General features: G+C 46.1%; 1 protein-coding gene across 5 annotated transcripts in view; it reads right to left on the minus strand.

The window, feature by feature from the left end:
- Wdr59 (WD repeat domain 59) overlaps window positions 1–24,337 on the minus strand; it is a 74,945-nt gene that overhangs the window by 28,263 nt on the left and 22,345 nt on the right. For all 5 annotated transcript variants that reach the window (XM_036187563.1, XM_036187562.1, XM_036187560.1 and 2 more), the window contains 13 exons: window positions 22,676–22,756; window positions 19,116–19,153; window positions 17,760–17,848; window positions 16,029–16,145; window positions 14,643–14,720; window positions 11,825–11,981; window positions 8,869–8,948; window positions 7,298–7,451; window positions 7,074–7,198; window positions 4,248–4,412; window positions 2,648–2,743; window positions 2,333–2,489; window positions 1,393–1,462 (listed from right to left, as the gene is read on the minus strand). In XM_036187563.1, the coding sequence (XP_036043456.1) occupies window positions 1,393–1,462; window positions 2,333–2,489; window positions 2,648–2,743; window positions 4,248–4,412; window positions 7,074–7,198; window positions 7,298–7,451; window positions 8,869–8,948; window positions 11,825–11,981; window positions 14,643–14,720; window positions 16,029–16,145; window positions 17,760–17,848; window positions 19,116–19,153; window positions 22,676–22,756 (1,407 nt within the window). The remainder of the gene's footprint in view (window positions 1–1,392; window positions 1,463–2,332; window positions 2,490–2,647; window positions 2,744–4,247; window positions 4,413–7,073; window positions 7,199–7,297; window positions 7,452–8,868; window positions 8,949–11,824; window positions 11,982–14,642; window positions 14,721–16,028; window positions 16,146–17,759; window positions 17,849–19,115; window positions 19,154–22,675; window positions 22,757–24,337) is intronic.

Below are 24,337 nucleotides of genomic sequence, written 5' to 3' on the forward strand. Positions count from 1 at the left end.
GGAAAATGTCCCCACTAGAACATGTGATCCCAAGTCCTGACTACTCATGGCTTCTTTTGGAGAGTAGGTGTCAGGCCCCTGGTTATTTAACCCGTTCTTAAGCATCAAGGTTTCATCTGCTTGGACTAGTGCAAAAACTGGCAACCTCCCGCTCAAGCAATAACATCTTCTCACATGTGGTATTCAATCCTTTCTTTTAAAATTTTTTACTGAACTAAAAGATCTTCCCACGTGACTGCTGAGAAAACGAAATCAGTTTAAACACACTGTCCACAGCAAAAGAGTCAACCAGCCAAAATGTGGACCCGGGGAATTTGGCTCTAAAGTTCACACCTCATCTGTGCCCTAGCTTGTCCATCAGAGCAGCAGCACAGAAAGCCAGTGCCAGAGCAGGAAGGTGCTAACTGACAGTGGCTCTTCCACACAGAGGAGGGGGAGGGGGAGGAGGGAGGGAGGGAAGAGGGAGGGAGTGGGACAAGGGAAGGAGGGAGGGAGAGAGGGAGGAGGGAGAAGGTGGAGGAAGGGAGGGAAGGAGGGAGGGAGAGAGGGAGGAGGAGGAAGGAGGAGAAAGGGAGGGAAGGAGGGAGGGAGAGAGGGAGGAGGGGGAAGGAGGAGGAAGGGAGGGAGGGAGGGAGGGGGAAGAGGGAGGGGGGAGGGAGGGAGGGGGAGAGGAAGAAGGAAGATGGGGGGAGGGAGGGAGGGAGGGGAGGAGGGAGGGAGGGGGAGAAGAGGAAGGAAGATGGGGGAGGGAGGGGGGGAGGGGAGGAGGGAGGGAGGGGGAGAAGAGGAAGGAAGAGGGAGGGGGAGAGGGAGGGGAGGAGGGAGGGAGGGGGAGAGGAGGAAGGAAGAGGGAGGGGGAGAGGGAGGGGGGGAAGGAGGGAGGGAGGGGGGAGGGAGGGTGGGAGGGAGGGAGGGGGGAGGGAGGGGAAGGAGGGAGGAAGGGTAGGCTTTTGCATTTCCATTTAAAACGTTAGTGTGGTTTGAGTTTTTCAACACACAATTTAAAAATGACATACCCTGATTTCAGAAGTGGCCTAGTAGTGTTGTATGACTATAGATGGTAGTTCTACTTTCAGCTTAATATTAAATAATAAAATTAAGTAAAAGTTTAGCGATGGGAGTCAAACACTTAGAAAGAATTCCCTCTTTCCCTTCCTAATCCTAGGGAGGGACCAGGTCCTTGTACATGTTCTGCACACAAACTACAGCTAGGCTTACAATCCAGTCCAAAGCCGCCTTCCCTGTGCTCTGATACTAACCTTCCAGTAGAAATAAGTTCATGAACCTCAGTATTTGAAGAAGGAATCTTGTAAGAGGAATTACCTCAAGACCTGAAATGAACTTTCCAGAGAGGCCCAAGACGCAGATTCCTGCTGCATCTCGCAGACTCACCTAGGAGTAGGCTCTGTTGGCGACACTGCTCGATGCATCGTCACGGGCCTTGTGAAGTACACCAGGTAACCTGACCAAGGAGACACATGAGCACGGTGCTGTCAGTGAGCTGGACGTGAGAATCCTAAGGCAGGGCTGGCTAATCTTTTTGTTCTTTGAGACAGGGTCTCACTAGGTAGCCCAAGATGGACTGGAACTCACAGCAAGCCTCCAGCCTCAGCATACTAAGAACCGGGATCAAGACATGAACCTCTAAGCCTGGATTAATAACTATACTTAAAATAATTGTTTTGGTGGTACTAGAGATTGTACATGGGGCCTTGCACATGCTAAGCATCTTATCACCAATCAGGCAGGGTTTTTTTCCTCTACTTCAGTATACCTGAGGCACATCTCCACCAACTGCCAATGCTTGTGACTACGGATCCTTAAAAGGAACAAGGTGAGAGTCTACAAAATCTGGGAGAGGTAAAAGAATCAGGGATCTAAGAAGATGCAGATTCCGGATCATCAGAACTAAAACAGTTTAGGCTTCAATTATGGTGAGCATTCTTTTTTTACAAAGACCTACTGATTTTACTTATGTGTACATATATGTGTATGCTATGTATGTCCAGATGCCTGTTGAGGCCAAGAAAGGATGTGAGTTTCCCCTGGAGCTGGAGGTTCAGGTGGTTGTGAGCTGCTGGACCCGAGTGCTGGGAACTGAACTTGAGTCCCCTGGAAGAGCATCAAGTGCTCTGTACTGCTGAGCCATCTCTCCAGGCCCCTGGTAAACATTCTTAGGCTATATCCACAGACACCAGTTTAGCATTACACCATATGTTGTTTTGAGCTCTTGCAAAGTTAAAAACAAACATTTTCTGATAATTATGCAGAATATAGGCCTTTCTTAGCTACACTCTTTCAGAGTTAAGAGTCAAAGAACAGAGACACCTACCTGCTCCACAGAACCTGGCCCCAGAGGTCCGAGGAAAGGGAACATTGGCATCCTGGTATGACCCATAGGCAGTGGTTACCCGGGCAAATGTTGGTAAGGGTGTTGTGACAGAGTTTGGGAGTGCAAACGGGTTGCTAGAAGCACTGTCCTCTTGGTTCTGAAATCAAAGATAAACACACTAGAACCCATAACCTGTCTTTCAGCCGGATTACAGAGCAGTGGTGCAGTACTACAGTGGGAGCCAGGGTCTCGGGGACAGGAACTGCAACAAGACACTAAAGCATGGGGACGGCTCAACAAGTTCATGGCTCCCACCACGAAAGACTCAAGGCAGGAGACGAGCTGGCGCAGGCAAGGCTCCAAACAGCTCTGGTTGCGTTTCACTTTCTGCAGAGAAGTGTCCTTTAGGATCTGGAAAAGAGCCAAAACACCATCAGGGAGAGAATCATATGTCCATGTGTTTCCTGCTTGGCTTTACTCTGCAAAGTGGCTGGAAGCATGCTGGCACTGGGGGGCTGGCACATGGTCAGGCCTGAGGCTTCTATTGGCTCCCATAGCGGGTCAAGGGAAGAACTTTCCTGAGCCTTAGACAGAACAGAATGACTATTCTTTCTTTCTAGTGAGTTCTACACAGCTTTGCTTCTGCACATGACAAATATCATCATTTTGTGAACACCATCACTGGGCTGGAGAGAAAACTGCTCTGAGTGATACAGGCCAAGCCAAAGATTTCTATTCAGCAGGCTATGATGCATCGGTCTATTTTTATCAGCGAAAACGGTGACCCCAGACATTTTAAAGCACATGCTAGAGCTATGACCTGACACCCACATTAAGACAAGCACGTGCACCGGACCACTGCCCTCACTGCCTGCAGAGCGCACAGGAAATGTGCCTCCTCCAAACTCACAGCTGCTGTAAGTCTAAAATTCACAACTCTACAGAAGCTTTATATCAAAAATAAAAAGTGTAAATATCTCATTTGGGGGGGTCGACCCAGGACTCATGTAGCCCAGGCTGGCCTCAAACTTGCTATGTAGCTGAAGATGACCTTGAACTCCTGATCTCCCTCCTTCCCACAATAGGTACATGAATTAAAGGACTGCATCACCCTGTCTGGCTCATTTTCACTAATTATATGTTGACATAACAATATTATTTTAGATATGCTGAGTTAAATAACAGTACTATGAAAATTAATTTATCTTAAGATTATTTTACACACATGTCAGTTTCCAAACCCACAGGGCTCCTTTTCTGAGTTCTTATTTTTTTTTTTAAGATTTATTTATTAATTATGTATACAGTGCACCAGAAGAGGGTGTCAGATCTCATTACAGATGGTTGTAAGCCACCATGTGGTTGCTGGGAACTGAACTCAGGACCTCTGGAAGAGCAGTCGGTGCTCTTAACCTCTGAGCCATCTCTCCAGCCCCTACTTTTCTGAGATTGTTAAATGACTATACATAATTTTTTTCTGTCAAATATTTTTTAGCTTCAAAATATACCTTGCCTACTCCTTCTAGGTAAGTGAAATTGCGTTGCAGACTTCATAACCTCAGACTAGTGCAAAACTCTGAATGTGCATATTACTTATCATTCATATATTTGCCTAAAGTATTTATGAAACCCTTCATATCCAACATTTGAAAAAATTTTTCTGAAGAAAAGTCAACAGTTTCTATTAGAATTCCAAAGGACATCCATACCCACCCCCTCAAAAAAAGCAGTTAAGAACCCTGCCCTACTGCTGACTGGACCAAGTTGGGAGGTCAGGACAGTATCTATGCAGCAGATACTGCAGCATATGGGAACAGGCAACTTCTAAATCTTGCTGACCCAGGTTTGTGCTCAACCTCACCAATGCCTAGGTTACAGGGCCCAAGGAAAATTTAAAGCTGGGACCCAGCCTTACCTTCAGCAGCTTGGCCTTCACGGCAGACGTGATAGTGGTAGGGTTAATGAACTGGAAAGACGGGGCAGCATTGTTGGGGTACTGTGCTGGGAAGGTCACCAGCATCTTGACACGATGGCTGCTACAATGCACAGACACTGTGCAGCTCCTGTCCGCAGCGTCCATCTGCAAGACACAAGTCCAAGGTGTTTTGCAGACAAACTGCAAAGGGTCTTCAGATGCAAACACATTTACTTGATCATATTGTGCTGTATTGTATTTGCAGTGTTGAGCCTCAAACCTGGGGCCTTGAACAGGCAAGACAAGTACTCTACCCCCAAGCCACACCCTCAGCAGGATGCAAATGGATTTTCAACAAGCAACATAAATGCTCGTGTTCCTCGTAACTGAGTAAAAGGAAAGTGCCTATAAAAATAAATGAGTTTGAAAGATAATTCATTTTCAGAAAAGATGTCTAAGTTTTGGTACTGTTTTAAATAATTCATATATATTATTGTTTAACTTTATATGTATGGGTGTGTCTGTGCACCACCTATGTGCCTGGTGCCTTCGGAGGACAGAAGAGGGCAGTGGAGGTACAGACAGTTGTGGGCTGCCATGTAGGTGTTGGGGACCAAACCTGGGTCCTCTGGAAGAGTAGCCAGGGTCTTAAGCTCTGATCCATCTGAGAGATGCAAAAAATGAGTTGCTTTATTTATTTACTTATTTTATTTCGTTCATTTCTTTGTTGACTGATTGATTGATTGGGTTACTATGTACCCTAGGTTGGCCTGGAATTCGTTATGCAGCCAAGGCTGACTTTGAACTCATGATCTTTACTGAGTGTTGGGATTACAAAAATGTGCTACCACACTTTGCTGGTTACAGAATTTTGTTTTCTTTTGTTTTTTAGGGTGATGGGAACATTCTGGAATTAGACAGTGGGGAAAGCTGCACAACTCTGGAATCAACTGGGAGAACAGCAGTGTAGGCTAAGTTGATATAGACAGGGAATTAATGCAGCCTTTAACTCTGGTGATTTCCGACATGGCCAACTAGAGAAAGCAGCTGAAGTATAGTATAGAGAAAAGGGCGAAACCCATGGGAAATCTAGAAACTTCAATTGTGCAACTAAATTCAGTCAATCCAAATATTATCATCAGGAGTCTGGAGAGATGGCTCAGTGGTTAAGAGCACCATTTGCTCTTCCCAGAGGTCCCGAGTTCAATTCCCAGCACCCACATGGTGGCTCACAACCATCTGTAATGAGATCTGGCGCCCTCTTCTGTATACATAATAAATAAATAAATCTTTTTTTAAAAAAGAGCACTGGCTGCTTTTTCAGAGGACCCAGGTTCAATTCCCAGCACCTACATGGCAGTTCACAGTTGTCTGTAACTCCAGTTTAGGGGGATCTAGAGTCCTCTTCTGACCTCTGCAGGCACTGCACACATGTGGTACGCAGACATACATGCAGACAAAATACCCACACACCAAATTTTTTTAAAAATTAAGGTTTTTAAAAATCAAAACCAAAATCAAACATTATCTCTTTCCCACCAAACAGCTGCTGGTCTTTGAAGTCATTTGTCCCTTTGTCTCATTTAATCGTCTGTGAAGCGCAGTTACACTACACATTACAGAACAACGTTCGAGGCCAACAGGCCACAGCACTGCAGTACTTATCTCTGTCTATAGTGAAATACCTCTGAGCAAAAGAAAAGTTAAAGCTTTAGAGGTGCAGATGAGATCACAAAAGGAACCTAGTTTTGTGTCCTTGCCAAGGGGCAGATTTGCCATAGTCTAGTCTGGAGCTGGGACCTGGGCCTTGAATGAGTCAGGTTTTTGGTTCCTGGGAACATGGCTTTTCCCCTTGAAGAGACTGGAGTTGCCAGTCCCAAGGCCGCTGTGTGGTCAGTCTGGGATGTACTTGCGATACCCTGTGTTCTCTCTGTGCAACACTGCTTGACTAGCATCTTGTTGACTGTGTCCCACTATGGGATAGCTTCTGCTGACTTCCTTCCATGTCGCCCCCTGGAAACAGCATATAAGATGCTGCACTTCTTAATAAGTTTACTTGGCTGCCGGGCGGTGGTGGCGCACTCCTTTAATCCCAGCACTAGAGAGGCAGAGCCAGGCAGATCTCCATGAGTTCAAGACCAGCCTGAGATCCCGGACAGGCACCAAAACTACAGAGAGAAAACTTGTCTCGGGGGAAAAAAAAAAAAAAAGTTTGCTTGGCATAAGACATAGCTTGTGCAAGACCTCTTGACCCCAGATCTCTGCTTTCTTTGTGGTCTCATTTCCTGGCCATGTCCTCCTCAGGACCTTGTCACTGATAAATAACCTGCTAGTGCAGGTCTGTTCCAAGTGCTAAGTGAGCCAAGAGGCTCTGGTCTCCTTCCTCCTCTGAATTTACATCAAAGGAAGCCAGCTCACCAAGGAAGGTGGGGAGCACAGAACAACAACATGGAGATTTAGGAGATGCAGCTCCAAATTCAGCTCTGCCATTAACCTCCCATAATCTCGTCAACCAGTAAGCCTCCCCAGAGCAAACATCACCACACACAGAAAAGTAAGGGCTCCAGAGGTGCTAAGGAGATGCTACGGCACATGAGCTTCAAGAGTGTCTTTAGAAAACTTAGGAATTAAGAAAGAAGGCTGGAACTAGACAGATGGCTCAGCAGTTAAGCGTGCTTGCTGTTTTTCCACAGAGCCAAGGTTCAGCCCGGCACCTGTGATTGGGCAGCTCACAACTGCCTCTAACTCCAGCTCCGTCAGACCCATCACCCACACTCCCAGACGTTCCATCCACAAGCAGAAGCCCAGGTCATTACTCTGACTTACCTCCACATTGACATTCCGGATCTGTACATTGATCAAGGAGAATTCCTGCTGCAGAGTCTGAGGCAAGCCTAGCTGGTCTGATTTCCTCTCTTCCAGCAAACTGCTGGGAGGGTCTTCCTTTAAGGCTACCAGGAGAGACAGTCAATATTGAAAATGTTTTAGGAAATGAGTGAGTCCTGGGATATCTGCCATGTAACTCTGGAATGCATAGTGGGGCCCCTCACCTAGGACATCGGTTCCATTACCATCTTCTTCTCCGTGGCTTGCGCTGGGCTGGTGATCTGTGTCTTGAGTGTGTAGGGTCTTCTCTGGTTCCGGCAGAAGAGAAATGCTCTCAATGAACTCGTCAACACCATCCAGTATGTCATTGGCACAGAGCTGGAAGCAAGGGCAGAGGGTGGGGTGGGAATGTGGTTCAGTGTTAAAGTGCTTACCTAGCATGCACAAGACCCTGGGTGAAAGATGGAGAGCCAGAGAAGTAACAGAAACGGTCACTGTGTGTGGGAGCCCGTTTTCGGGTTCCTTGTGGCTTTACCCAGCAGGTCCGCACAGAGGATGATTAGGGCCACGGGCCTGAGTGCAGGTGTCTGAGATGGTCTGCACTTGGCTGTGCTGGGTGGGGGAGGAGGTCTTTTGCTCCACCCCTTGGCGTCTCTATAAATACCCTGGGGCAGAGACAGTCGGGCCGTTGGAATAGGTTCCAGGCCCTCTCGAGGCTATCCTGTATTTTCTCTCTGTTTATCTTCGCAGTCTAAATCCTTCTGTCTAATATTTCCTGCTGCTCGCATCCAAGACAACTCTGGGGAGCTGTGGGGTTGGTGGGTAAACGCCCAGAGACTGTGTCTGGCTAAAGAGTTCTGTCTTAAAAAATGGGACTCATAAAGGACAGGGAGGTGTCAGCTAAGAGGCGATATAATCAAAATAGATTTTACCCATCACCAACATTCCCTGGTTAAATGCAAAGGATAATACACTCTATTACTCCACTCTAGACATTTTCCATCATGATCAGAGTAAAAATGCTGAGGAAAAAAACCAACTTAAATTCCAAGTCTTAATGGAATTATTCAGCTAACTCACAAGCAAAATTACCATAACCCTCAGCAGTTGGACCAAACGGCAAGTTCTGGAAAAATAGATTTAAATAAAAAGTGATAAGATAATAGGACTTAACCAAAATGCTCAGGTGAGTTTAAACTAAGCATTCACCCAGCATTTCCCATCAGTCCTGGAGGAGCTGGCGTGAGCAATGCTGTTGGGGATGAAACACCAGTGAGCCGTTTTTCTCACCACCAAGGCATTCAGCCATTGGACAAAAAAAAAAAAACCTGTCCCATGACTGTTCGGAGCGACATATCAGGTACCCCTCCATTTACATGAGAACCAAACACTCATTTATGAAAACACTGGAAGGAGCTTCATAGAGAAGGGGGTGCTGATGGAGCTTCATAGAGAAGGGGGTGCTGATGGGCAAGAGGACTATGAACATCTGCAGAGCACACAGGCAGGCTTCCCAATTCATTGGGAAGAGACAGAAATGAAAAGCTTCTCCATTTGCTCAATATGGCACCTATTCTGTCTCATTCTAGGAGAAGAGGGGAAAAACTGAGTCGTTAGCCTTAAAGTGAAGACGACTTTGATTCTGAAAGACCTTCAAGCCAGTGTGGCATGCACAAGCTACCAGCCCACCACAGACATATGTTAAATGTCAGCCTATATTCTCTAATATCTCGTATCTTTTGGTTAAAGTGCTGGTATATCCACTTATGTCTCTATAGTAATACTAAATACATACCCTCTGCATTTGGTAATCCACCCGCCACATCCTCAATGTCTGATCCCGGGACCACGTGACAAGTTGGTAGTCCTTGGACCCTAGAAATCATCAAATAAAAATCCTAAAACACATCCTCTAGATTTGATATCCATTTTGTTATAGGCAGCAATGAAGCAAGAATCATTCACTCATTCATTTATATGTACATACATTCCACAAATTGTGGTGATACATAGAGGCCAGGCAGTGGTGGCACATACTCTTAATCCTAGCACTCAGGAGGCAGAGATCCATCTGGATGTCTGTGAGTTCAAAGCCACACTGGATTACATGAGATTGACTCAGTCTAGGAGAAAAACAGAGCCAGGCAGTGGTGGCACACACCTTTAATTCCAGTATTTGGGAATCACACACCTTTAATCCCAGTACTTGAGATCTCATGCCTTTGCTTGGGAAGCACACATGCCTTTAATCCCAGGAAGTGATGGCTGGGTGGAGAAAGGTATATAAGGGTGAGGAGACAGGAACTAGGGCTTTTTCAGGTTGAGGAGTTGGTGAGGTAAGAGGTGGTGGCTGTGGCTTGTTTCTTTGTCTCTCTGATCCTTCAGCATTTACTCCAACATCTGGCCCTGGGTTTTTTATTTAAAGACCATTTAACATTTGAGTTACAACAAGTAGCTATTGAACATCTTAGTCTATGGCTGATACCCGCCCGCTTGGGCCCCAGAAAAGTAGCATGAATAAAATCATCTATCATTATAGAGCTCACAATTCCAATCGTGGAAAAAGACGAGCAAATAAATATGTAATAAAATGCTGGTGGGGATAAGTAGGGAGAAAAATGACACCAGAGAAGAGGGCAGACTGCTGAGAGCTGTTTTGGGCTAGGACTCCCTGGGAAAGTCCCATGAGAGCAGAGACGGAAATGAAGTGAAGTAATAATTAGCAAATTAGCAGACAGAGAGTGAGCAAAGACCTAAGGTCACCTAAATTGTCATCTCTGCAAACGAGGAGCTGGGACGAAGGCAATCTTCTGTAAAAATGACCTGTTTTCTATGCAACATTGCATCTCACTGTTCAAAATAATTTTGCAAAGTGATACATCTCTTTATAAAGTAAATAATCAACCTTTGGCCCTCTTAATTAGCTGAATCACATTTTTAGATACTGGGTCCAGTCAAAGGGATGACTCAGAAGAAGTTTAGGGTGCTTCATGAAACAGCTTATAGAAGATGAGGACACTTGGGCTAACTACCAAGCACTTACAACCTCCTTCATGGCCATCTTCAGACAACACAGAATTTAAATATATATATTTATATATTCCAGAATATAAAATTTTTCACTCAATCCCCTCAACTCGTAGATGGGACACTGAGACAGCCGACGTGATCTGTACAGGGTAACAGGATACGTGGCCTTTGGTCAAGGGTGAGTTCTCTTCTTCCTCAGTCCCTGCTCTGTGTCCCCACCTTCAACCAACAGTTGTCTCCCAGTGTTTTCATACGTCCCGAGGCACACCTAACAAGAAAGTAATCTTTCTGGATCATTGTTCAGTTCCACCACCTAGTCTCATGTTCATGGTCATCAACACTCTGACCCTACGTCTGTCCTTTCCACACACTCCTGGCTGTGAGGAAAGGTAGACCTAAGTGTCTTATAAATTCATCTCCTCTACCTGCGCCTTCCAGGCTACTCCCTCCTTCCCAAGAGGCCTTGCTCTCCCACTGGCCTCCTTTCCGGCATCTTCTTCCTGCTCTCCCCGACCGCCCATTCCACTCTTTGTCTTGGAAGTAACAAGCGCAATCCCTGTGGCCTCACTTACCCGCTTTGGAATTTCTCTCTTACTTATCAAACAGCTTCCTCTGTGTTCACCTAGATGTTTGTATTTCACGCATTTTGGTCCTTCAGCAACACCCAACCCCTGTGACTGCTGCTTCTTCCCTAGGCATGCTTTCCCCTCAGCTACCACATCCTGGGCCTTCCCCACAGTGAAAACCAAAGCCCAAGTGCAAGGTGGTCCAGTGCAAACTAAAAGAGGAGACATGGTGGTAAAAATATACCAGAGCAACATTAGCTTGGGAAGAAGGTCAAACTTAAAAAACATCCAGGATAATCAAATTACAGAAGGTTCAAAAAACAGACAAATCTAAAGTAGCTTTAGGAATTCACAAATTGATAGTGAAAGACGGGCATAGCTCAGTAGCAAGTGTGAGGTCCTAGGTTTGCTCTCCAGCAACAATCAATCAATCAATCAATCAATCAATAAGCAGGCAAATAGACAAGAAGGGAGGGAGGGCAGGAGGAAACTGCTATTGGTTTATTGGTTTGTTTGTTTGTTTGTTTGTTTGTTTTAAGGGGAGGGGTGGTTTTGTCTGTTTGTTTTCAAGATAGGGTTTCTCTGTGTATCTGTGTGTCCTGGAACTGGTTTTATAGACTAGACTGACCTCGAACTCAGAGATCCGCCTACCTCTGCCTCCCGAGCCCTGGGATTAAAGGCGTGCGCCACCACCGCCCCTTCCTAATGCTATGACCCTTTAATACAGGTCCTCATGTTGGGGTGACCCCCCCCCAACCATCAAATTATTTCGTTGTTACTTCATGTAATCTTGTCGCTGTTATGAATTGTAATATAAATATCTGATATACAGGATATATGATATGCAAACCCCAAAGGGGTCACAGGTACAGGTTGAGAGTCGTCGTCTTTGACCCTTGAAATGATTCAACACCAAACCCCTCTCAACCTCTCACAGGAGCAGATCTCCTCCACGTAGGAGAAATTACAATGGAAGCTGGAGAAGAGAACTGGGGAGAGAAAGCTACCTACCCCCTTTATCCACCTCTAATGGAACACAGCCCTCCTGCCGTCTGGCTCCTAAAGCCAGCCCCGTTCTCCTCACTAGACCCAACGACTGCTACCATATGCGTCCACCAGCGCTCAGAAGACAAGACAGCCACCGTCCTCACTCACCCTCCTTCTGTCTCCTCCACTGGAACTCCAGGACCACGTCATCGTGTCCCACAAAGGTGTGAACGGGAGTGTTCAAGTCAAAGACATTCCACAGGAGCAGGCTGTTTTCTCTCCGCAGCTGAGGGACCATCACAGTCACCAATCCGTTGCTGAACGGCTACAACCAGGAAGGAGAAAGCCGTGATTATTCCAAAAGCAACGCTGGGATTCTTCCTAACTAAAATAAACTATAAGACACCAGGCGTGGTGGCTCTGGCTTGTAACACTAGCACTGAGGAAGCAGAAGCAGGATTGCCACAAGTCTGCAGCTAGCCTGGTCTATGTATCAAATTCCAGGGCGGGCCAGCCATGACTATATAGGAAGGACCTATCTTTTTTTTTTTTTTTTTTTTAAACTTTTTGCCTTTTTCAAAACAGGGTTTCTCTGTATAGCCCTGGCTGTCCTGGAACTCTACTAGACTGGCCTCAAACTCAGAGATCCACCTGCCTCTCCCAAGTGCTGGGATTAAAGGTGTGTGCCATGACCACCAGGATAAGAACCTATCTTTAATTTAAAAAAAAAAAAAATTATGGAAGGCTCAAACTCATTTGGGGAAATTTCTCTCAAATACCATAAGCTGTCTACCACATACAGCCTTCTCTCTGGTCATGGAATGGAACACATCAAATGGAAAATAAGGCTGAGCCAAATGTTTGGATAATATGAGAATCAAAGCTATGTTTTATTTTAATTACTGTGCCTGAGAGATCCATAAAACAAAAAGACCTCTAACCTGTAAGTCCCTGGCCCAAGGACAGGTACTTCCTGAGGCTGCTGTTTATATACGATGACAAGCCACATGTTTTTACTTCTCTACACAAGTTTGGTTGACCAACTGCACCGGATGTGCTTGATCACGGCAGGAAGTATGCCAGGATGTATGCTTGCCCCCAATTGGACAAAAGCAGGAAGCATGTAGCCTTGTGGGTTTGCCTTTATAAGCACCTGGCCAAAGTAGCTTGTGGCCATTTTCTGGGAACCCTGGAATGGACCTGTCCAGAGTCCATCATCCTGGCCAGTATTTAATTAAAGCTTCCTTCAAAATTGGCTCAAAATTGAGGTAGTGGTCTTATTTTCACCCGGCGGAATTAACAATAACTCTGAAAATCCTACAGTAAGCAAATGGCTCTTTCTATTCCATGTCATACCTACTCTACATGAGTTCCTCCTCAGGAATGAGTATGCAGGGCTCACTGGGAGAATCTGCATACAGAAAGGTCAGGACACCTTCTCACTGCCTCAGTGTGACACTGAGTAACCCCAGAACTGCAAAACTCAGTCTGGAGGGGAGCTGAGGGCCCATCTGACTTATATCTAGACTCCGTTACTTCAGGGAAACGCATAATTACACAAGAGTGCACTTACTTATCTCCCCTCTCCTCCCAGGAACACTCCCCATCTTTCATGTTTTTTGTTTTTTTTTTTTGAAGCTCCTAAGAACAGCGTCTGATTTCTCAGCAAGTGATCCCAGATGCAAAAACAACATAGTGTCCATTATCTTCCTTGCTCCACCAAGTCCCACGGTGACAGACTAATGCATAAGTGTAGCTTTGTTCATCCCCGTGCTTGCTTTCAACGTGACACTGAAGGAAATACATCTATCTCTGACTCACCCCTATCAACGTGGCCCTGGAAAATGGCTGGAGGCGGATAACACCCCATTTGTGGCATTCTGTGATTTATAAAGCACATTCATGTACATTATTTCAAGTGGAAGGCAGATTGTGATATTCCAAATGCCACCGAATTGTCCACTTTAGAATGGCAAATATTATCACAATAATGAAAGTGAGGGGCAGGGCTGGAGCAGACACAAGCAGCTAAGAGCTCCCGCTGCTCTTCTAGAGAACATTCCCAACATCCACAGCGGCAGCTCACAACCTTCCGAAATTCCTAGAACTCTGATCTGATGCCCTCTTTTAACTTCTGTGGGTACCTGCACTCCCATGGCACACACCCATAAATAAAAATAAGAACTGGGCGGCGGTGGCGCACGCCTTTAATCCCAGCACTCGGGAGGCAGAGCCAGGTGGATCTCTGTGAGTTCAAGGCCAGCCTGGGCTACAGAGTGAGTTCCAGGAAAGGCGCAAAGCTACACAAAGAAACCCTGTCTCGAAAAACAAACAAACAAAAAAGAATAAATCTTTGAGCTGGAGTGATGGTTCAGCATTTAAAAACAGTTGCTAATCTTCCAGAGAACCCAAGTTCCATCCCCAGCACCCATATTGACCAACTCCTAACTGCCTGTATCCCCAGCTCTCTTCTGGCCCCCACAGGCACTTACATGCACATGGTACATACTTACACAGACACAGACAAACACACACACACACACACACACACACACACACACACAAATAAACACAAATCCTTAAAAAAAAATTTTAAGGGCAGAGTAAAAAGTATCCTTCAACTCTGTAAATGAAAAAATTACTGCTTAAAATCAAGTATCTTTTCCACAGCTATAAAAACATTAACTGGTGGTGCTGGACCCCAAACCAGGTCCTCTGAATCTACAGCCAGAGTTCTTTCTACTCTAGTTCCCCGGCTTCCTGCCCTGACCCCTCTTCTCCATCCTGCCCTGATGATCCACCCTTGGTGAACAAACATCTTCATCAGCCTACTTCTCTATTCCCTACATAGCTAGCCTTCCAAAGTAAGTACCTAACACTACTACTGCATTCACCAGACTTCAAACCAAGACAACAGGAGAAAGCTGTCTCACAAAGAAAACAAGAAAATGCATGCTCCAGACAAGAGGTAGGGTAGCTCACTCACTGTGTATCTGGCTTTCCAGACAGGCACCTGGCAAGGGAGAATATTGAGGTATTTCCGAGGCTGGCGGTAATCCCAGAACTACAAAAAAGAAAGTTTGTGAAATAAATGCCATTAAAAACACAAAAAACCTCAACTATTGAAGTAAGCATGGCCTTCAAACTGATTGCTTTTCGACCTACAAAGAAATATTTCAATAGTGTATTTTTAGTTCCACCCCCATAACCATGTACTGTCAGACACACAAAAAACCCTTCCTTTTACATCTATCAACATTACAGCAGGATTTCCAGACTTCACCAGGACCACACGGGGCAGATCAACTGCCTATTAAATAACCATTGTAGTTCAAAGGTGAAAATAACAGGTTTCAGTCCTGCATCACTTTTACATCTAAAAGTAATTTAACAACAGGTAACACGCCATGACAACTTACTGCTTTCAGACAAACATTTAAAACTTTTTCATCTCCCCCAATCTTTACAACAAACACAGCAGGACATTCCTAATCTTTTTTTCAAATGCAGAATAGGTAAGTTTCTGTTTCCTGAATTTGGGAGATTAGGGACAGAAACCTACAAAACGTAAAATAAAACAAACAAGTAACTCTGGCACAGAGCCAGGGGATTCACAAACCTCCAGACAGAAGTACTTTTAGTCCTTACATAGAAAGGCTTGGACTCGATGTTAGCTAGCCAAACCAGAAAGATTACAGCTCCGTCAATCCAATAAAAGAGTATAATAATAATCACTGTATGCTAAACCAGCTTCTGTGGCCAAGTCCTGACCTGCAGGGACAGAGACTGGAACACAGCGGGAGGGATGGAGCAGAGACCACCCTGCCCTGCCACCGGTTTGTCACAGTGACAGAAGACAAAGGGGAAACACTGTCTCTAAGAAAAATCAAAGATGACAGGGCTCCTGGACACAAAGCTTGAGCAGGTCTTAAGTCAGAGAACACTAACAAAACTCTACCCTGGCCATGCTGGTGTCTGAGGCCAGATCTTTCACAGATATAATCATATGAGGAACTGATGGCTTGTCACCATGAGCAGACAAACTATAATCCTGGTGGCTTTAATAATCTCCTTGATTTCATCTCTGTGTGTACATCTGGTTCCCTTACAACTTCTTCTCAGGTAAACTTGTCTTTCCTCAATGCTTTCTGTCTCTGGCTCTCAGAGGGAAAGAAAATCTGTAGAAATTCAGAAGCTCATCAGTCAGCGGCCACACTTCTGCTGGTCAGGAGAGCCAGGCTGACTCACTCGGGTCCCCAGGGACCACGTGGGGCATACTAGCAAACGGCATGTTTCCTTCCAAAGTGCTGTCACATATCCCTGATGCCTCCCACACGCAGCTCCTGCAATGGCCCTGGTCGGGACGACTCACCTTGACCGAGTTATCTTGACTAGAGGTGGCAAGAATGTGCTCACTGTCTGGGTGCCAGTCCAGGCCATGGATTTTGGAGAGGTGGGCTGCTAGATACTCCACTGCTGTACTGGGTTTCTGCGACACAATGACACTAGGTTTGTTACTTGTGAAAGAACTCATTGAATGTCTACCACAGAAGAGGCTGCTGGGTGCTAAGGGGACACTGAACAGTGCCAGGACAGTTACGGCCTCTACTCTTTGTTCATAAGCTCTTTGTTTAAACCAAATAAACCCAACAACAGAAGACATACCCAGATCTCTTCCACATGCCTGACAGTGAGCCTGCCAGTCCCATTCCTGCCCAGTGCAGCCTGACGTATGATTTACTAAGAGACACAGGTGGTAACTACTTCTCACCCTTTCAGAGCGGACCATTTCTGTTCCCCTTCCTGACATAAAAAGAGGGACTGTGGCAGTCAACCGTGAGGGTAAGGGCACACATTTGTCTTCTAGTGACTGAGCACTAAGATCCAAAACCTACCTGTGCACACACATCCTCCCACCCCGACACATAATTTAAACTGTTAAAAATTAAACTCACTAAACTTTTCCTTTTTTAAAGGGGTAATCCAAATTCAGTAAAAGATTTAGATACAAAAGACATTCACTTCAGTGTTATTTAGAACTCTAGAATGCCAGAAGCAACTTCTAAAATCAGTAAGTAGGGAGTAGCTGAGTTGAATAAATTATACTACAACTGTGTGAACTCAGTCTTCCTCCCCTCGACCTGTGAGCACTGGGATTACAGGCATGCGGACCAAACCTGGCCTTATTAAGAACATTGATTTACACTGAAGTGTGTGACGAATAAAACCAATCACAAATTAAAAAAAAAAAGAAAAGAAAAAAAGAAGGAAAGGTGGCTATCGGCCTATGGCAGACTAGACCAAAGATACAGAAGACAAACAGTGCTCTGCCATTCCAGTTTTGTGAAACCCCCTTCTCCCGAGAGCCCCAGGAGACAGCAACTTCAGCACACTGCATGGTGCACCCCAGCAGGTCTGCAGCCTACGCCAGCAGACAGGATGAGCCACCCCAACCCTGCTTCACTTCCTGCTTTTCTTTCAAAAGTGTGCAAAGGTCTCTGTACAGCTAGACCTTACTGTCGGCCCCTGGGTTAGGACACGGTAAGGGAGAGGGGAGAGAATGAAGAACACTGGGTGTGGCGGCATGTGTGTGCAGGCAGAGGCAAGTGGCTGTGAGTTCCAGGCCAGCCTGGTCTATATAGTCCTGGTCTACATAGTGAGACCCTGTCTCAAAAAAAACAAAGGAAGGAAGGAAGGAAGGAAGGAAGGAAGGAAGGAAGGAAGGAAGGAAGGAAGGAAGGAAGGAAGGACGGACGAACCCACAAAGACGTATAAGGACAGGGAAAGTTTGGAGCGGTTATAGTGACTTCCCTGATGTGCTCACAGGAGGCAGTAAAATAGGGCTCTATCTTAGGTCAGGCCAAGTTTATTGGATTAACCACTGATTAACCACTGATTACAATTCCTTAGTTTTCTGCCTTCCTTCAAAGCAATTCAGGTGAGAAGCAAATGTCATCTGGTCACAATGACAATTTGCCATGCCCCATAGGATTCTTCAATCCATTGAGACAAGTCCTGGGACTCAATGACACCCTCTCCACACCCTCGAGGGGAAACTAACTACCAACTACAGAAGAAAGGCCACAGGGGACAGATCACTCACCCGCTTATCCCATATCCGTACGTCACCATCATGGCTGGTGGCAAGGTAGTTAGCGTTTTTTTTATTCCATTTGACCTGGGAGGCACCGGCTGCAAAGAAAAAAGCAAAAACATAGGAAGAATGCCGCTGCCCTTGACGTTTTCTGGGGCAGAGTGAACATGTCCAGGAGAGCTGGATAATGAGCTCTGATTCAGGAAGCTGAGACTCCTTCCAGCTTCTATGTCTGCACGGGCTCCTCCGCCAGTACAGATGAAAAGACTCGCAAATAAGTGAGCTAACACATGGGAACAAGACCACAGTCACCTGTGGAGGAGATCATCTCTAAGGGGACATCCACAGGATGCTTCCAGTGGCAGGACCGGGGAAGTCTGATGGGTAACAGACTTGTCACAAAAATCTGACTCCCAGGTGGCAACAGGAAATTCTCGCTCTGACCCTCTCCCACTCTGTTTTTTCATTGTTGTTTTTGCATCACAGTCTCAGGAAAACACTGACTCAAGATTTAGAATTTACCCAGCTTGGGCAGTATACCACCCCCATTCTTTTTTTTTTTTCCTTTGAGACAAGATCTCACTATGTAGCCCTGGCTGGGCCAGAACTTGTTACGTAAAACAGACTGGCTTTGAACTCACAGAGCTATGCCTGCCTCTGTGCATCACCACACCCAGCCCTACACATCCCTATTGATGCTCATCCCCACATCAGCACAGTTAGTTTTAGCCACTGCCACTGTGCTCAGAGATCAGGATGACATCAACTGACCTGGAGCTCACCAGTGAGCCCCAGGGGTCCTCCGGGCTCTTGCTCCCTAGATCTGGGATTACACCCCATACCACCAAACCAGACTTATTTTACATGAGTTCTAGGGATCAAACTGGGGTGCCCTGCTTGGAAGGCAAGCACATTGCCAAATGAGCCATCTCTCCAGCCCTCAGAGATTTGTGTGTGTGTGTGTGTGTGTGTGTGTGTGTGTGTGTGTGTGAGAGAGAGAGAGAGAGAGAGAGAGAGAGAGAGAGAAGTTTGAAGAAGTAATATAATATCCAGATTTAGAGAGAAAGAGAAGAGTTTGAAGAAGTAATACAACATCCAGATTTTGCATCAAAATAATCACAAAGGGAATGACTGTAAAACAGATTGGATATACGATGACAATTATTGAAGCTAATAGAGAGAACAATACTGCAGATCACCTAGGATCAGGGTTAGGGTTAGGACTCAGCCTGAAGCAAGCATCTTGGAACATGGGACTTAGAATTCTACCCAGCCACGATGGAGCACTGGCTGTGAGTAGTCAGAGTCGTGAGCAGGGTGAGTAAGAAGAGCCTGAGGAAGGCAAGTCGGGGCGTCCGTACTTACCTACAGCTGACAGCGCAACAGCAGGTTTTCTCGTGTCTCTGAAACAGACGGAGTCAAAAGTCAGATGCCTGTTTCACTGCACACCAACAGCCAGACAGTGCCATTCACCCTCTGCTACACTGCTCTACTCTCCTCTAGGGGAATTTGGAATTAACAATGTTTTGAGGACCTTTAAAAAAAAAAACAATAAAGATAGCTGGGCGGTGGTGGCACATGCATTTAACCCCAGCACTCAGGAGGCAGAGGCAGGCAGATCTCTGAGTTCCAGGCCAGCCTGGTCTACAGAGCAAGTTCCAGGACAGCCAAGGCAACACAGAGAAACCCTGTCTCAAAAAAAAAGAATCAGAATCTCTCCATGTTGTCATTATTCCTAGCTACAACAAGGCAACAGTCACAGCATCATGCTGCAAGGACCTTCCTGGTGTTTAAAAACTACTATGAGAGCTGGAGGTATACCTTAGTGGTAAAGTACTTACCTAACATGGGAAAAGCCCTGAGTTCAATCTCGAGTAGAAAGGAAAAATAGAAAACAAAAAGGCCAGGCATAGTAGCATGTGCCTATAATCTCAGCACCCCAAGGGCTGAGTCAAGAGGATTGTAAACTCAAGACTAACCTGGGCTACATACCAAGACACTATGTCAAAAACCTAAATAAAATGCTGAGCACGACAGTTCACACCTGGCTCACACTTGACATCCTACATCCCACAGGCTGAAGTAGGAAGGCTGCCACAAGCTGGAAGCCAATCAGACCCTGTCTCAAAAGCCAAACAAAAGTGGGCATAAAGGTTCATGTCTGTAATCTGAGCATACATAGTGACTTTGAGGCCAGCCTCAGCTACATGAACTCCCGTGCTGGGGGCAGGGATACAAACCACCCTGAACATTCCCTACAGCTATGAGGCAGAAGCAAGAGATAACAAAGAACTGATCAAATGGAATATTGTTCATCTTAAAAAGGAAGAACTCTGACATATGCTACCCATTCAGGGATAAACCTTGAGAACCTATGCTAAGTGAAATAGCCAGCCACAAAAAAGTAAGAACTGTAAACACTATCTTCTCTTATAGGAGGTAGCTGAAATGGTCAGATTAATTAAAAACGAAGTGGAACTGTTGTGGAATATTACTCTGAGTATGTAAAAGTGGGTTGATTTGTTTAACTAGGCAAAGATGTGTTACATTTGTTTATGCTGTATTTGCTTACTTATGTAAAGATGTGTTGCTGTTTCAGCTTGCCTGCCTAAGGCACCGGATTGGTCTAATGAAAAGCTGAATGGCCAATAGCTAGGCAGGAGAGGGATAGGCGGGGCTGGCAGACAGACAGCATAAGTAGGAGGAGAAATCTAGGCTTGAGAGAAGGAAACTACAGAAGAGAAAGCGGGAGGTACTCGGGGCTGGCGGGCCAGCTACATGAGTAAGACATACAGAAGGAGAGAAAGGCAAAGGCCCTCAGGCAAAACACAGATGAAGAGAAACATTAAGTAGTAGAGCTAGCAAGAAGTGAGCCTAAGCTAAGACTGAGCATTCATAACTAATAATAAGTCTCTGTGTCATGATTTGAGAGCTGGTTGGCAGCCCAAAGAAAGCCTGCTAGATGCAATGCAGTTGGCAAGAGCTGAATGCACAGTTCCAAGTGCTGGAAGGAATGGAGAGTTGTTTAATGTGTGAAGTTTAGGATCTGCAAGATTAAGCTTTGGAGACAAATTGCAGAGTAATGTAAATGTACTTAGCATGGTTTAGAAGCAGACTCAAAAACTGGCTATGATGACAAATTTTATGTATATGTCATCACGAATTTAATAAGGAATTGTGTGATATTTTGATTGTGTTCTGACCGGTAAAGCTTGCTTGGAGTTAGAGGGTTGGAGGACTGTAGAGAGAGACAGGAAGTGGTAAGGCAGGCCTGAGAGAGGATCTCAGCCCTTTTGGTCGGAGGAACTGGAGAGGTAGGAAGCAGATGTGGCTGCTTCCCTGCTTCTCTGATCTTTCAGGTTTTTACCCTGATATCTGACTCCTTGTTTTTATTGATAAGATTAATTAGAATAACACTTGAGGAATAATTACTGTTGATACAAAGAAGTGAAACAGCTGACGACCGAGTCAGGGGAACTTCTTCCACAGAGACATGAGAGCACCAGGCAGCTCCCTGGGGCTGAGGAGGCTTACTATTTAGAGTTCCTTAGACTTCCCGCATTGACATTCCCTTTTTGCCTGAGAAATTTTCATGCAACCCTAGGGTTCACAGGTTTATAAAATAGGTGTAAAATCAAAACACCTCAGATTCATTCTGTGTTTGATTCTGAATTAATTTTTAGGTCACTGAATGTTCAGAAATCTTTTCTTGTTGCCAAATGTTTTAGGACCCTCACTTTTGGTGTGACTTAAATATCCAAGGAAAGAATGTCTCCCCACCCACCCCCATTTTTTGAGACAGGGTTTCTCTGTGTAGCCTTGGCTCTCCTGGAACTCACTCTATAAACCAAGCTGGCCTCAAACTCAGAGATCCACCTGCCTCTGCCTGCCAAGTGCTGGGATTAAAGGCGTGCACCACTATGCCTGGCTAATTCAGTGTCTTCAAATGATGAAAATACTTGTCTGTAAATGAGGGGTACTCTCAGTTCCCTGAGGACATTTTATTGGCTGAAGAGCTCTCCTCTTCACTTCTGGATTCCATGCTTCCCCTCAGATGTTAGACCTTAGACTCATCGGCTCCAAGGGCTGGTCTGCAGGTAACATGGCCACATTTGGTCAGGCCAGGCACACACACCTTGCTGCCTCAGGACACTTTTGCTAGTCTAACTAGTCTGTTGCCCTTCCATCTCCGGCAGGGTAAAACAACCCAAAGTTACTGCCATGAGGGAGGCAGTGGCCCGGCCGCAAGGGGGCCTCCAATACAGCAGCGTCTACAGACCGCCCCCTCGGGATGGCTAGCTCTAACCATCAGTAAAAGCAGCACTGTTCCTAGACAAGCCAGACCTCAGGCTGGGAGCTCCTTTACCCTTACTTTATGAGGTGCACCCCTGTGTGGAGGCCATGAGCCCCCTCTGTGACAGCAGGGGAACAGAAGCCTTGCAGAGCCAGTGAGAGCTAAGCAGATGTCTTAGCAACCTATCATTTACCACTTGAGCAGACCAGCTCGACTTGCAAATGCCAGCATCTGTGCTGCTTTGCCGCAGGGATTCGGCGGCCTGGGAGGGCTGCTTCGCAGAACCCTGACAGCCGGAAGAGCTGGGGAATTCAGACTTCTGGGGGCAGCCCTCAGCTGTGACTGCGGTACCCTGCTTCCCAGGCCCTCGGAGGGACACTCCCAGCAGAGACTGACGTTCCCCAGGAAGACTAAGCTCTACAGTGGCGCCCAGGGAAGACGTGCCTGCTTTTCACGGCCTTCCAGATCTGCCTGTCTTCATCCCTGGCAGCTCTGCTCTTACCTCTTACTATACCTGCTCTCAGATCCTGGTCTCGGGATCTGATCCACAGGAATCCAACTAAGACACTTAACCTCTAACAGTTTCCAACTGTCCACCAACTAAGTGGTGATGCCGCGTCGCTGTTCTTACTTGATATCCCAGATGTAGATGTAGGTGTCCACAGAGCTGGTAACCAGGAGATCTGGCTCAAACACTGCCCAGTCCAAGTCGCTGGCAGAAAGGAAATAAAGAGAACACAGAAAGACAGAGCTTCAGCGTCTGGTTCCAAAGCGCTGACAAATCTAGTCTCTAGTGGCTCCATGCTGTCTTCTCAGTGTGCTTCCTAACATGACTCAGGGCAAGGCACTAAGGTTCTTTGCAGGTGAACAGGAGTTAACTGAGCTCAGAAGGAAACTCGGGTCCTGCCAGCCATAATCCTGCCCACTCTGGAGAAGAAATGGGGCATTTCAACGTAAACCATGCACAGCTGCAGACGGCACAGAGCTGCAGTGAGGTTCTGTTGGGCCAGCCCTTTATCTCAGAAAAGCATCACTTTTCCCCCCTCCCTCTCTGTTTCTTGTTTTGTTTTGTTTTTCTCAAGACAGGGTTTCTCTATATAACCGTCCTACCTGTCCTGGAACTTGCTTTGTAGACCAGGCTGGCCTTGAACTCAGCGATCTTCCTGCCTCTGTCTCCCAAGTGCTGGGATTAAAGGCGTGCGCCACCACACCAGCTTCTTCCATCTCTTTCTAGGCCTGCTTTCCCTTTTTTTCTCTACAGGTCCCCTCCTCTCTGCAGGTGACTGACCCTCTGTGCAGGTTTAATCCAAACAGCATGGTCTTCTCTCTTTCCCTTCTCCATCCTCTTCTAGGCAGTGGTAAGAGCTATAGCTTACCACCCTTAAACTCTTAAATTGCCCTTAAGCTTTTTTTTCCCCCGAGACAGGGTCTCTCTGTGTAGCTTTGCACCTTTTCCTGGATCTCACTCTGTACCCCAGGCTGTCTTCGAACTCACAGAGATCTGCCTACCTCTGCCTCCCCGAGTGCTGGGATTAAAGGCGCCTGGCTGCCCTTAAACTTTAAAAACAACAACAAACAAGACATAAACTCCTAATCTCTCCTAAGAAACAAAACTACAGGAGCCCAACTCTTCCTCCCCAACTCTCTTCCTCTTCCTCCTCTCTGAATAAACAAAGAGGAAACATACAATGTTATCTCTGAATTATCAACCATGGGGTGGGGGGCCTTGGGTAAACCCTCTGAAGAAGGGGCAATTTATTTCCTGCTGTTACCCTCAGTTCTAGGAAAGGCAATACTCCACAGACATTCTGCACACACAAGTATCTAATCTTTCCTGTTATTTCCAGGTCATCTTCCCAAACCCTCTGCTCCCTGCTACTACTCTCCAGGAAGAGGAAATGAGGATCAGGGAACACTCTGGAAGGCCTCATGTGGGGGGCAACTACGTGATGCAAGAGTTCCGTAAAACATTCACGGCTGCTGCCTGGTGTATCCTTGTGCTCCTGGACACTGAGGACCCTGAATAAGGAGATTCTGCTGTATAACAACCTCTCCTTCCTGCAGCAAAAATCAGCCCTGACCCTGTACTTTGGACTGGGTTGTAGCCAAGTCTTCTGGGATTCAGGTTATGCTTCCTAAATTTTAACAGGCTGTTCTCCAGGTTATTTTCACTTCAAGGCATTTGCCTTGAAGACTGAGGCCCTGTTGGCAACGGAGGGGGGGACAAATGCAACACAGCAGATCAAGCATGTGAAATGGGATGGCATCTTCCCTCATCAAAGGACTGTGACAA

This window comes from Onychomys torridus, chromosome 5 (genome assembly GCF_903995425.1).
Source record: "Onychomys torridus chromosome 5, mOncTor1.1, whole genome shotgun sequence".
NCBI lineage: Eukaryota > Metazoa > Chordata > Mammalia > Rodentia > Cricetidae > Onychomys > Onychomys torridus.